This window comes from Geotrypetes seraphini, chromosome 15 (genome assembly GCF_902459505.1).
Source record: "Geotrypetes seraphini chromosome 15, aGeoSer1.1, whole genome shotgun sequence".
In the NCBI taxonomy this organism is placed as follows: domain Eukaryota; kingdom Metazoa; phylum Chordata; class Amphibia; order Gymnophiona; family Dermophiidae; genus Geotrypetes; species Geotrypetes seraphini.
In genome coordinates this window covers 1,743,949-1,758,478 of record NC_047098.1, presented here as the reverse complement: position 1 = coordinate 1,758,478, position 14,530 = coordinate 1,743,949, and the positions used below count along the sequence as shown (strand labels likewise).

The window sequence follows — 14,530 nt, the reverse complement described above, 5'->3', positions numbered from 1 at the left end:
TGGTACATTTTAAAATAAGTCAGAAAATGTTTAGTGAAAACACATCCCCCTCCCCCCTTTTACTAGAGAATAACACGGGGACAAATTTGTCCCTGTCCCCGCAGGAACTCAATTTCCCCGTCCTGTCCCTGCGAGTTTTGTTGCTGTCCTTGCTCCATTCCTGTAAGCTCTACCTTAACTACATAAGCCTCAAATACTTATGATTTTAAAGTGTTTGAGGCTTGTGCAGATGAAGATGGAGCTTGCAGGAATGGGGCAGGAAAACAACTCGCGGAGATGGGGAAAAATTTGTCCCCGTGTCATTGTCTGGTTTCTACTGTGTCCTGGATCGCTAAATGCTCCAACTCTCTTAGAATTCCTACCCTGACTTAGTAAAAGGGGGCCATAATGAAGTGTGCTGGTGCTATTGAAATTATGATCCATTTTGAATGTGTTCTTTTTGATTAAAGTGGAGGAAAGGCTGCTGCTTAGCTTAGTACTTGAACTCATGTCGCCTACTAATAATTCAGTTCTTGGTGATTCAGTTGTTTTACTATTTCTATCAGAATTTGCATGTAAACCATGATTCCTTGTTTTCACACCTGCAGACTGACTGCTCTGCTGAAATACCTTAGTCATTCCCGGTGGCATTTCTTGGAAAATTATGTAGAAGTCATTGCTAGAATATTTTTTCATCTTCTCAAATGATGCTGATATATATTTTTTTTCCTACAGCTAGAAATCTATGAAATGATTGGACAGGCAATCAGCAACTCTCGCAGAGCAGGAGGAGAGGTAAGGAATAGCAAATCCATGGAGCCAGGTATAAAGACACCAAAGTAAGGTTTTTGGCTATGCTGACTACAATTCCTTTTGGTTTACTTCGCACTTGTCACATTTATGAGATTATTAGATACTATGATAGGTGTCTATAGACTGTTGCCTGTTGCTTGGAAGGCCATTTCTATAGCATATTGGATTTAAATTTAATCTTCTAGTGACAAAGGAAATAGAAAAGGTTTTTGGTTTTAATGATATTTCCTTGTGTTTACCCAGCATTATCAGAACTTCCAACTCTTGGGGGCTTGGTGTTTGCTGAACAGCCTTTTCCTCATCTTGAACCTGAGCCCCACTGCCTTGTCTGATAAAGGGAAGGAAAAGGACCCATTAGCAGCTCTTAGAGTACGAGATATCATTGCTCGTACAAAGGAGGGTGTGAGCTCTCCAAAACTTGGACCTGGGAAAGGGTATGTTGCATTCTTTTACAGACTAATGCAAGACTCCAGGATTATATATATATACTGTTTTGATTTAATTTTTTTATATTGCCTGAAAGCTATCAATGTGGTATAGATATTTTTTTGCCCCTAAAGGGCGCACAATCTAAATTTGTACCCAAGGCAATCCCTGTTTTATGCTACTTTGACCTTTGGATACTACTGGAATGCAGAGCTGCCAAGTTACCCATTCCTGGAGGGAGACTTTTTGGCCAATGCTGGTTTTAAACTTACATCCCAAAGCACTGTAGTATTTGCAGTCCACAATTCTATCCATTGAAATCAGTGCATTGGAAAAGGGGGGCAAGGTGCAGAGCTGGCAGGGCAGGGTAGGAGGGGAGCTGGGTGCAGAGCACTTGAATATAAACCATGGGTTTATATTCATGTTAATCTTCCCCCCCTCCCCTTTACCTCTGTTTATATTCAAGTATATATGATAATGCAAAGTGGTGCTGTAGCAGTTTGCTTCTGGTAGGTCCCTGTGCTACTTTCTTATTTAAAGTACAGGCATTAGCAGTGTCTGGTGGCAGTTGTACACTGTTGAAGAAGAGCTTTTGTTGGATTTGTAAACAGTCCTCTTAATTTGCTGTTTTTGATTAGACATCAGGGATTTGGAGTCCTATCGGTGGTGTTAGCAAATCATGCCATCAAGTTGCTGACCTCGCTCTTTCAAGACCTGCAGGTAGAGGCCCTCCATAAGGTGAGTGAGAATAGGCCGTTGTCTAATCTTAAAGTCATTTTTTCTTGGTCAGAACGCTGGACTTCTAATTATATTTCTGAAATACTATCTTGTAGGGCTGGGAGACAGATGGACCTCCAGCTGAGCTGAGTATTATGGCTCAAAGTACATCCATACAGAGAATCCAACGGCTTATTGACTCTGTTCCCCTCACAAATCTGCTTTTGACTTTGCTTTCCACTTCCTATAGAAAGGTAAAAGTAAGCTCCTTCCTCAACACTGAGAATTTAGTGTATTTTGGTCTGCAACAGAAGTTGGGTTGTGTTATCGCCAGGGCAATGGAGGGTTAAGTGAATTGCTCAGGGTCACAAGGAGCTGCAGTGGGAATCAAACCCAGTTTCTCAATTGTGCTAACTAATGGACAAACTGCCTGACCACCCTCATCTCATCTGCCCCATCCTACTCATCCTTCAGGAAATCTCTCAAATCTTTCCTCTACAACAAATTTCTTGAACTCCCCTCATTACCAAATAATCAAATACCTCTATCCTGTAATTGATACTGGTTGTCTTCTTGACATCCACCACCCTATATTGATTTGGTACACTGCTTTGTTCTTTATAAGCCTCTCGCATTGCCTCTCTATTATATATATATATATATATATATATATATCTGTAGTATATGTACAATCTCCTGCATGGTAAATCTACATTGTTCTTCGCTGTTTAAACACCTTTACTGAATATGTACAGTTCTCATTGTATCTTCGCTGTAAATGTACAGTCTCTTACGTTGTAAACCGCTCTGAACTGTTTGTGGTACTGCGGTATATAAAATAAAGTTATTATTATTATTAATATATAAGCATTGAGATCTGAAAACAGCATGTTGCTGCATGTGGGAATAAGAGAGGAAATACTTTATGTAAATTCAGTAAAGTCAGTCTGGCTCTGTGGACGGTATTCCTGGACCTTTACATTTTTGTAGGAACATGTTCAAGTTTAGGAAGTTATTAAAAACCTGTTGTTTTTTTTTGGGTGGGAGTTTGGTGTGGTCATTTCACTGAATTGAAAACTTTCTGTATTTTTGCTGATGTTATTTTTATTGTGGTTGATGATTTTATATAAATGTTAATGATTTTGGATTATTATTATTATTATTAATTTTTTTTTACTGTAAGAAATTTGTCAAATGATGCAACCAAACCGTATCTACCATTCCCAGATCCCGACACATATTATAGTTATCAATCTTGTAATCTCCCTGGGAATGCCTAGAACTTGTTGCAAACCGCCTAGAACTGAAAGGTATTGGTGGGACAGAAGACATTAAATGTAATATAATGTAAGTCGCCTAGGTTTTAGACGAATAATAAATATTTAAAATAAAATATTCCTTTCGTTACTGATGTGCAAAAAATGTTTCCAGGAGAAACCCTGGAAGAACACCATTTCTCTTAGCATTCTCTAATCCCTTTCCCTGGCTTGTTTGTCTTTTCTGCACCAACTTCTATGTAACACAAATGGGTACCTTTTCCATTGGAATCAAATATGCTCAGCAGTGATACCTGTGATGCAAAAACACAGGGGTTTTTTTTTGTACCCATCTTGAACATCTAATTAACTGGAGAATAAAAAACTACATTTAGTATTGATAAATATTTAAGAATACTAGTATTATCCCAGGTCAAGCAGGCAGCATATTCTTTACATGTGGATGATGTCATCCACGGAGACCCGACGCAGACAGCTTTTCAAGCAAACTTGATTGAAGATTTCAAGTTTGCTGGTGCTGCACCACGCATGTGTGTGCCTTCCTGCTCCACTAGAGGGCGCATCCCCTCCTCGTGGTCTTCAGTTCTTAGTTTTCCGCGGAGCCAGAAAGCCCTGTCGTTTTTCTCTCCGTGTTAAAGTGCCTTTCTAGAACCGCGGCTTCTTTGTTTTTCTCTCGGAGTCTCTGTGCGCCTTTTTGCCTTCGGGTTTTGTAAAAAAAAAAAAAGTTTTTGACTTCCGTGATAAGTACATAAGTAGTCGCCTCCGCCGGGGCAGACCAGAGGTCCATCCAGCCCAGCGGTCCGCTCACGCGGCGGCCCATCAGGCATATTGCCTGGTCAGTGGTCCCTGACTAATTTTATTGCCTACCTCTACAGTTATCTCTAAACCTTCCACTGCTCTTATCTGTACCCCTCAATCCCTTTGTCTTCCAGGAACCTATCCAGGTCATCCTTGAAACCCTGTACTGTGCTATTTCTTATCACGGCCTCCGGAAGGGTGTTCCATGTGTCCACCACCCTCTGTGTGAAAAAGTACTTCCTTTTTTTTTTTTTTTTTGTCTTCGGCATCCGGGGGTCCCGGTTTGCCGTGGCCTCCTGGCCACGGCCATTTTTTTTCCCTCTATGTCCCGGCCTCTTACCAGGTTTAAAAAGTGCATTGGTGGTGTATCTTGTGCCTGGGGGCTGACCATCCGACCAACGCTTGCCCCAGTGTGCTACTTTTCAGAATTGTGCCCTGCGAAGTCATCGGGCCCGCATGGCCGAACTTTTTGCTGTGGATCCGGCCCTGGCTTCGTCTCCGGACTCGGCCTCGAAGACCTCGGCCCCGAGTAAGACCTCAGCCTCGAAGGGCTCGACCCTGGCCTCGAAGACCTTGGCTCCGGGTAAGTCCCCTCTTTCTTCCTCTTCAGGGTCAGCACTGGCGAGGAAGCCAACCTCGGAGTCTCCGGCCGTTCATGGTGGGAGTGCCCTTCAACCGGCCTTGTCAAGACTGGCCAAGCCCTCAAAGCGTGCTTCCACCTCTAGGGAATACTCATCCTCGAGGTCACCCTCGGTGGAATGCACCTGATATGCCCTCGATGCTTTCGGTGCCCGTGTTTCAGATGTTAAGGGCTAAGATCTCCTCGGAGCTCTCCTCGACTTTGGCCCATTTGACCCCAGCCTCAACCTCTCGTGCGCCGGACCAGCCTGAGCGTCGCGTCAAAGCCCCTGGGGGCAAGGTGCGTCAGTCTCGGCGCCTTTCGTCCTCGGACTCCTCGCCTGGGGCCTTGGGGTGTTCTTCGCCCTCAGGGCGCCCGAGGTCGAAGTGCCGGTCGGAGTGTGCCTCGACCCCGTCTTGACGTTCGGCGAAGCGCCCCCGGGACTCTTCCCCGAGTCGGGGTCGGTCCCCGGGGGTCCGCACTGAGGGAGCTCTCCGGGTTTCGGAGTTGTCCCTCTCCGACCCCTGGCTGTTCAAGTCGCCTTCCCGGTCCGGGGCTCCGGTCCAGGTGGCGCCGACCTCGAGGGGTTCTCCCGCTTTTTCCCGGGGCATGTCTCCTTGGCGTCAGCGGGCCGCGGTGCCTTGATCCCGGGGTCTTCACCTTAGGGGTCCTCGAAGTGCCGCCCGTCCTTGACCCCACCACGTTCCCTCAGTGGGGCGTCCTGGGGTTCGGGCCAAGGGGATACTAACCGGCCGCCTCATTATTCTCGGGAGGCTTCTCCCTCCTTCTCGGCGGTGCCTCGGTCTCGTTCTACCCCCCCCCCCGGGGGCCTGTCTGAGGGTCGCCCCACCTCCTTCACGAGATTCGTGCAGGATATGGGGAGGGCGCTGGATCTTGATCTCCAGGCCGACTCCAAGTATACCAAGGAGTTTCTGGCGGAGATGGATCTGCTGTGTTGCCCGCGGGAGTCTCTCTGGCTCCCGTTGAACCCGGTCTTGCACCAAGCATTCTTCCGGAACTTGGAAACCCCATATGCGGTTCTGGCTATTCCATCCAAAATGGAATCTAAAATACCGGACTGTCCCCTGCCCGGGATTTGAAACGGCTCAACTGTCCCACCAGTCTCTGCTGGTGGAGTCTTCGCTTAAGAAGTCCCATCCCTCCAGGGTCTCCGCGGCTGTCCCGCCGGGACGGGAGGGAAAGACCATGGACAAATTTGGCAGGCTCTCTACCAAAATTCTATGATGGCCAACCGGGTCTTGAACTATAATTTTACCTTTACATCGTACCTGAAGGTCTTGGTCAAGTCCCTGCCCGCCTTTCAAGGTGACTTGCCCGCCTCCCGCAAGGCGGAGTTTGGGCAATTGGTAGACTCTCTTTCTCAGCTTTGGTTGCACCTCTTCCATGCAGCTTACGATGCTTTTGAGCTTTCCTTCCAGGTTTCCGCCTTTGCGGTTGCCATGCGCTGGTTGGCGTGGCTCCGCATCGTGGACATGGACCCCAACCTGCAGGACCGCTTGGCCAATCTGCCCTGTTTGGGGAATGAGCTCTTCGATGACTCGATCGAGGTGGCCACTAAGCGCCTCTCGGAGCATGAGCGTTCCTTTGCTGCTTTGGTGTGGCCCAAGCCGAAGTCCACTCCTTCTAAGGCCTATCGACTGCTGCCCCGGAGGTACCCGCAGAAGTCTACTCCTGCTTTCTCGCGCCCGCCTCCTCGCCGGCAGCAGCAGCAGCAGCGTGCTCCTCCGCAGCCTCAGACCCCGGCGGTGTCTAAGCCGGCGCCGTCTTTTTGACGGGCTGAGCAGATGGGGTCTGGCCCCCTCCGCATTGGTTTTTGCCCCCCTTCCCATTGGAGGCCGTCTCCGAGCCTTTTATCCATTCTGGGCTCGTATTACCTCGGACGCTTGGGTCCTATCCGTGGTCCGGGAGGGGTATTCTTTGAACTTTCGGGAAATGCCGCCGGACAGTCCTCCCAGCGGGTCTCTTTCCAATCGGACGCAGCTCCCCTTACTCCTTCTGGAGGCCCGGGCGCTTCTTCGCCTTCGTGCGGTGGAGGTGGTTTCCCCCTCCCAGAGGGGCCGGGGGTTTTACTCCAGGTACTTCCTGCCCCCAAAAAGACCGGGGACCTCCGGCCCATTCTGGACCTCCGGAGGTTCAACAAATTCCTGGTTCGGGAGAAGTTCCGGATGCTCTCCCTTCCCGTTCTGTATCCCTTGCTCGACGGGGTGGTTGTGCTCCCTCGATCTGAAGGAAGCTTACACTCATGTTCTGGTGCATCCATCTTGTCGCCGGTTCCTTCGTTTTCATGTGGGAGATCTGCGTCTCCAATACAGGGTCCTCCTGTTCGGGCTCGCTTCGTCCCCACAGGTCTTCGCGAAGTGTCTCGTGGTGGCGGCCCTACGGTCCCGGGGCCTTCAGGTCTTCCCCTACCTCGACGATTGGCTGATCAAAGCCTCGTCGAGGGAGGGGGTTATCTCAGCGATCCGACAGACTATTACGTTCCTTCAGAGACTGGGGTTCGAGGTAAACTTCCCAAAGTCCCAGCTATGGCCCTTTCAGTCCCTCCAGTTTATCGAGGCCGTGTTGGACACGATTCGCCTCCGGTCATTTCTGCTTCCTCCTCGGCAGGCCATGTTAGTGCGGCTGAGCAAGCAGGTTTCCCTGCAGGCTATGGTTTTGGCCAAGCAGATGATGGTCCTCTTGGGTCACATGGCCTCCACCGTGCATGTCATGCCGTTCGCACGCCTCCATCTAAGGGTCCCTCAGTGGACTCTGGCCTCTCAGTGGCGACAGGATCGGGATTCCGCTTCTCATCACATTGCGGTGACCCCTTCCTTGAAACGCTCGCTCCGTTGGTGGACCAACTCTTCCAATCTTTCCAGAGGGTTGCTCTTTCTCGCTCCTCCACATCACCGTGTCCTCACAACAGACTCCTCGGCGTATGCTTGGGGGGGCGCATCTCGACGGTCTGCATACGCAGGGCCTTTGGTCAAGTGCGGACAGGCGTTGACACATCAACGTGTTGGAGCTTCGGGCCATTTACAATGCGGTGGTGGCCTTTCGCCATTTACTTCAAGATCAGGTAGTCCTGGTACGCACGGACAACCAGGTGGCAATGTATTACGTCAACAAACAGGGAGGTTCCCTGTCCCTCTGCAGGAAGGCTCTGCGCCTTTGGAATTGGGCGTTGCGCCACAATGTCTTTATTTGTGCGGTTTACATCCAGGGCGAGCGGAACTACCTAGCGGACAAGTTGAGCCGCCTCCTGCAGCCGCAAGAATGGTCTCTTCACTCTCAGACTTTGCGTCAGGTGTTTCTTCGGTGGGGAACTCCACAGATCGATCTATTCGCTTCCCCCTTCAATCACAAGCTGCCTCTCTTCTGCTCCAGGGTGTTCTCCCCGGACCATCTCGAGGCCAATGTATTCCTTTTGGATTGGATGGGCAGGTTCCTATATGTGTTTCCTCCCTTCTCGTTGATTCTGAGGACGCTTGTCCTTCTCAAGTCGGCCCGCGCCTCCATGATTCTGATCGCTCCTCGGTGGCCTCGGCAGCCTTGGTTTTCCCTGCTCCTTCAACTCAATGTCGGGGATCCTCTGCTTCTGCCTGTGTTTCCTTCTCTGCTGTCTCAGAGTCGGGGTTCGCTGTTGCATCCCAATCTGCAGTCTCTACATCTGACGGCTTGGTTCCTTTCCACCTGACTCCTTCCTTTGAGTTGTCCCAGTCAGTGAGGGATGTTCTGGAAGCTTCTCGAAAAGCTTCTACTAGGCAGTGTTATGCCCAGAAGTGGACTAGATTCGCCATGTGGTGTGCTTCGAATCAGGTGGAACCTTTGTCTGCTTCTTTATCTTCGGTTTTGGATTATTTGCTTCATTTGTCTTGGTCTGGCCTCAAGACTAATTCGGTTCGTGTACATCTTAGTGCGATTGCCGCCTTCCATCGGCAGCTTGATGGGAAGTCGCTGTCTGTCCACCTCTTAGTTTCTCGTTTCATGCGGGGTCTCTTGAATGTCCATCCTCATCTCAAGCCCCCCCCTGTGGTTTGGGATCTCAATGTGGTTCTTGCTCAATTGATGAAACCTGCTTTTGAGCCCATGGACATAGCTCATCTGAAGTTCCTTACTTGGAAGGTGATCTTCCTGCTTGCCCTCACGTCTGCTCGCAGGGTCAGTGAGCTGCAGGCTTTGATCGCGGATCAAAAACAGTGTCTTACAAATGAAAGAAAAAAGATATTCCACATATTCCACTATTATCTATACAGGTAACATAAATATAATTCAATAATTTCATTTTCCTGCATATAATAATATCATAATATATCCTAATATACAATACAAATAAAGAATAAAGTTGCCCAAATATCACTATCAATATTTATTCCCCTCCCTCCAACTCCCCACCCTCCTGGATTTGTAAAGATAAATAAACCAAAGAAAAGAAGAGATATGATGAAAATACATTATTATGTTTTTACAAATTTAGTCATTTGGCTCCAAATTTTATTAAATACCTCACTAAAACCCCTACATTCTGCGTTAATTCGTTCGTATCTGTATGTAGTACACACATTCACCCACCAAAATGTATAATTAATTCTATCATGGTTTTTCCAATTACTTGTAATCAATTGAATGGCTATACCTGTTAGGATCATAAATAGACGACTCTTATATTTATCTAGAGTGGGTTTCACATGTAAAATTGTTCCACAAATTATAGCCTAATATGACATTGGAACATTTGAATCTAGTACTAAATTTATTTGTTCCCAAATTGACTTCCAATATATTAATATAAACGGACAAAAATACAACAGATGATCCAAAGTTCCTATACCAGTATGACAATGCCAGCATCTATTAGACTTAGAACATTTTTTTTTTTTTTGGTGACCCATTTTGAAAATTAATTTTGTGCACATTGCCTTAACATGATCTACGTAAAGATTCTCCGATTTCTTAGGGGATACTCTGTATGTACTCGTTTTGATACAATTCTGTTTGGTTGCCAGGCTTGTGTCCTGCATCGTCAGAGAAAAGGTTCTATGAGCAGTGATGCCAGTGCTTCTACTGACTCTAATACGTACTATGAGGATGACTTCAGCAGCACGGAGGAGGATAGCAGCCAGGGTAAGACTAGAACAATGGCTGGACTGAACAAACAAACCATATCATAAGTATCCACTATACTGGGACAGACCAAAGGTCCATCAAGCCCAGCATCCTATTTCTAACCGTGGCTGATCCCAGATCACCACTACCTGGCAAGATCCCAAAAGAATCCCAAGAATAAGCAGTGGATTTCCCTAAGTCCATTTTAATAAGGGCTTAGGGACTTTTCTTTTTGGAACTTGTCCAAAACTTTTTTAAATCCTCCTACACTAACTGCTTTTAATACCTTCTTTGGCAATGAATTTGTATTTAATGATGAAGAAATATTTTCTCAAATTTATTTTAAATTTATTACCTAGTAGCTTCATCACATGTCCCCTTGTCCTTTTGAAAAGAATAAATAAACGATTCACTTCTAGTTGTTCCACTTGACTCATTATTTTATAATTTTCTATCATATCTGCTCTCAGCCATTCTCTTCTCCACGCTTTAGACCCCTAGCCACTTTATCCTTTCCTCATAGAGAGGTTGTCTTATCCCCTTTATCATTTCTCTTGCCCTTTTATGTACCTTTTCTAATTCTGCTATATCCTTTTTTGAAATGTGACAGAATTAGCAAAGAAAAGAAGAACAAAAGTTATTGCAATTAAAGATGAGAAAGGTGAGATGCATTCTCAAATTGAGAGCATTTTAAGTAAATTTTTAAAGTTTTATAAAGAACTATATACTCTTCTGAATCTTATGAGGGTAAAGAGAAGGATGGTATTGATTTTTTAAATTTAATTATTGGTCCGAAAGTTCCAGATCATATAAAAAGGAGTTTAGATGAGCCTATATCATTAAAAGAATTAGAAACAGCATTGAAATCTCTTAGAGTTGGATCCGCTCCAGGTGGGGATGGATTTACAGTGGAATTTTACAAATCATTTCAAGTTTCTCTATTACCTCAATTATTAAATTTATTTAAATCCCAATTGTCTAAGGGATGTATTACAGGTACTATGGCGGAATCAGTAACAATTGTTTTGCCAAAGCCAAATAGAGATCCTAATTTGGTTGCAAATTACAGGCCCATTTCATTAATAAATGTGGATGGTAAACTTTTGGCCAAGATTTTGGCTTTACGATTAGCTAAGGCTCTCCCTTTTATCATTGATATGCATCAAACTGGTTTCGTGGCAAAAAGACACTCCTCTGATAATACTAGATTGGCTTTTCATATGTTAAATTTATCTAAAGAAATTGCAGATCCGTTTTTTTCCATTTCTTTAGATGCGGAAAAAGCGTTTAACAGAGTTGAATGGTCTTTTATGTATCAAGCACTTGGTTGGGTTGGTATTGGTCCGGGATTTATTCAAATGATTCAAGCTTTGTATAGCTCCCCTTCTGCAAGATTGTACATTAATAATAGTTTCTCTGATCGGTTTACTTTGAGGAGGGGGGTTAGACAGGGTTGTCCGTTATCTCCTTTGCTTTTTGATATTGTATTAGAACCCTTGTTATTGGCCATTCAACAAGCAAGAGGGATACAGAGTATTCTCTTTTCTGATAGAGAATATAAAGTTTCAGCATATGCGGATGACATATTGCTGTATTTGAGGAATCCTGAATCTACCATTCCATGTTTATTGGAGTTGATTGATACATTTGGAAATTTTCAGGATATAAAATCAATTGGAATAAGTCTGAGATTCTTCCTCTTAATGTACATTGTACTAAAGGTTTATTTGATGCTTTTTCATTTACCTGGAAAGAAGAGGGATTAAAATATTTAGGTATAATGATAAAAAAAGACGTTGGAAGACACTTTGAAAGAGAATGAAAAACTTTTATTAAAAAAAATAACAGAAGTATGTGAGCATTGGAATCCGTTACATCTTTCATGGTGGGGGAGAGTGCAAACAATTAAAATGATGATTCTGCCTGTAGTTTGTTACCAAATGAGTATGATACCAATATTTTTTCAGGGGTCATTTTATAAAAAACTTAATGGTATTCTTACGAAATTTATTTGGCTGGGTAAAAGACCTAGGATTGCTCTAGTATCTCTACAAAAGCCAATTGAGGAGGGAGGGGTTAAATTTCCAAACTTTTATAGGTACCATCAAGCCTATATTTTAAGCCAGGGTATGTATTGGATCCTCCCAGAACTCTATGATAATGCTCCAGATTGGTTATATTTGGAGTGGCGTCTAATGTTTCCTTTACATTTAGTTCATGTTGTTAGTATAAAAATGCCTAGAAGATATAAACAGAACAGAATTTTGATTGATACATGGAAAACTTTGAGATACATTAGTAATCTAACATCTATTCCAATAAGCAAATCAACAAATCAATCTTTATGGATAAACTCCAAGATTCGAATTGGCGGAGCTCAAATCTTATGGAAACACTGGATTATAGCAGGCATAAGAACTTTAAATGATGTTATTTTAAATGGTAAACTGCTTGACTTTTCACAGTTGCAAATTAGATTTGGTCTTGATAAATCACAAAGTTTTAAATGGTTGCAGCTGAAGCAGGCTATTCAAGTGGGGTTCCCTGAATGGAAAACTCTTAATACTCAATATAGTTTGGAGTTCCTATGTTTCCAGGCTGATTTCATGGGACACCTAGCCGCACAGTGGTATAAATTATTATCTGGATTTTTAAATAAAAAGCCAAAAACTGGTCTGAGAGACATTTGGAGCATTGAGATTAAGCATAATATTTCTGCTTCTCAATGGCCACGAATTTGGTCTTGGAGAATGAGATGTACAGTGTCAGCATCTATGAGACAAACTTGGTTCTTTTTATTACATAGAGCTTTTTGGACCCCAGTTCGTTTACAAAAGTTGGATAGCTCTAAATCTAATAGATGCTGGCACTGTAATCTAGAAGTGGGGACATTGGATCATCTAATTTTTTATTGCCCCTGCATTAGGAATTTTTGGAATTCAATTTGGTCTCAAATAAATTGCTTATTGGAAAATCATGTGGAAATATCATATGATACTGTTCTGTTCGGTATGTCTATGAGGAAAAAAAGTCAATTATCAGCACGTAACAATAAGTTTTTGATGATAATGACGGGTGTTGCTATGCAACATATTACTAACAACTGGAAAAATTATAGTAATCTCAATTATATGTTTTGGTGAAATTCACTGTGTCATATTTACAAGATGGAAAGAGCAATTGCAATACAGAAAGGAAATTATAAAAATTTTTTAAAGATATGGAGACCGATGGTTGATTTTTGTAGTGAATAGGCATCATTTTTCTTTGATAATATACATAGGGGGGTGGGGAGATTGGAAGATAAGATGTAGCAAAATTGAAATTTTGAAGGAAATGATAGTTTTAATGATTGTATAGAAAGATGGGAGGGGGGAGGGTTTTTAATTAATTTACATATTAAGAATATAATGTATGATGTTCAAGTGTTATACGATAGTATTTCATTTTGTTCTTTTTGTGCACTTGATGTAAGTTTGAAAAAGAATAAAGAAATTAAAAAAAAAAAAAGAAATGACAGAATTGCACAAAATATTCTAGGTGCATTCTCACCATGGAGCAATACAAAGGCGGTTTAATGCTTTCACTTTTGTTCTCCATTCCTTTCCTAGTTCTTTCCATAATATGTAATAGAATAATTTTAAGATAGTGCAGTGGAACAATGCAGAAACTAGTCTTAACGGTAGGACTTTTCGCTGGAATTTTATTTTGTAGATCTGTGTGGGGTTTTGTTTTTTAATTGAAAATTTCTTGATAATACAAAAGGTATGTCACTTAAACATTAACATTGATTGACTAACCACCTCTCCACTCATTCTCTCTTCCCTGTTTTTAATTCTGTTGAGATTTTTTCTTTTTAATTTTAAAATTTTCAAATCAAAAAAACATTCTAAACAATGTATCAGAAAAATTGGTATAAATTAAAGAACTACAGACTTGTATGGTTTGTGTCCCATTAGAACCTAACGGATGTAGCGGTATATAAGAAATAAATTACATTACATTACATATGGTGATTCAGTGTAGGGTGGGTTGGGAACTCCATTAACTTGGAACATGAGGATGTTACTGGCCAGATTTTACAGTAGATATCCTGCAAACAATGGGATGGTTAGATAGGCTGGAGTGAGCTTAGATTGCAAAAATCATATAACTAGTCTGGATGGACCGTATCTGCCGTCATTTACTATATATGTAAAATGCAAGAAATAAAAGAAATACAATGCTCCCCTGAGATTCGCGGGGGGTTCCATTCCAGGAACCCCTGCGAATCTCGAAAAACTGCAAATACGTTTTTTCATGGGGGAGCCTGAAGAGGGCAGCCGGAGTGCCGCAAGTGCAGGAAATCACTTGCGGTTCGCTCCAACCGCCTCTTCCTGCACGAAGTCGGGCCTTATCCAATCAAGAGCTGCATGTCAAAGCAGCTCCTGATTGGATAAGGCCCGACTTCGTGCAGGAAGAGGCGGTCGGAGCAAACCGCGAGTGATTTCCTGCACTCGCAGCGCTCTGGCTGCTCTCTTCTGCTTCTCCCGCTGCCCTCTCCTTGTTGGTGGTTTGCGGTCTGAAAATACCGTGAATGACCGGGACTGCAAACTGCCGACTGCGAACAACCGGGGGAAAACTGTACGAAGAAATACACAATTTACCAAGAAAATATGCACCATATCCACACTATAGAGAAATTCTTCAACAAATCAAAAAGAAATAGAGAATGCTGGGAAAACCAAAATATATTTGGTATAGAAACTCCAGGCCTTTATCGATAAGAGAATTCTCTAAATGAATCAGGGCC

At 43.7% G+C, this 14,530-nt stretch overlaps 1 protein-coding gene across 10 annotated transcripts in view; it reads left to right on the top strand.

Annotated features, from left to right (window-relative positions):
* The window catches only part of UBR4 (ubiquitin protein ligase E3 component n-recognin 4), a 283,469-nt gene that overhangs the window by 20,297 nt on the left and 248,642 nt on the right, over window positions 1–14,530 (top strand). For 5 of the 10 annotated variants that reach the window (XM_033921740.1, XM_033921739.1, XM_033921738.1 and 2 more), the window contains exons 10-15: window positions 715–774; window positions 1,036–1,226; window positions 1,857–1,956; window positions 2,052–2,189; window positions 9,639–9,756; window positions 10,349–10,399. In XM_033921740.1, the coding sequence (XP_033777631.1) occupies window positions 715–774; window positions 1,036–1,226; window positions 1,857–1,956; window positions 2,052–2,189; window positions 9,639–9,756; window positions 10,349–10,399 (658 nt within the window). The remainder of the gene's footprint in view (window positions 1–714; window positions 775–1,035; window positions 1,227–1,856; window positions 1,957–2,051; window positions 2,190–9,638; window positions 9,757–10,348; window positions 10,400–14,530) is intronic. The other 5 variants (XM_033921741.1, XM_033921746.1, XM_033921745.1 and 2 more) reach the window with 1 other exon arrangement.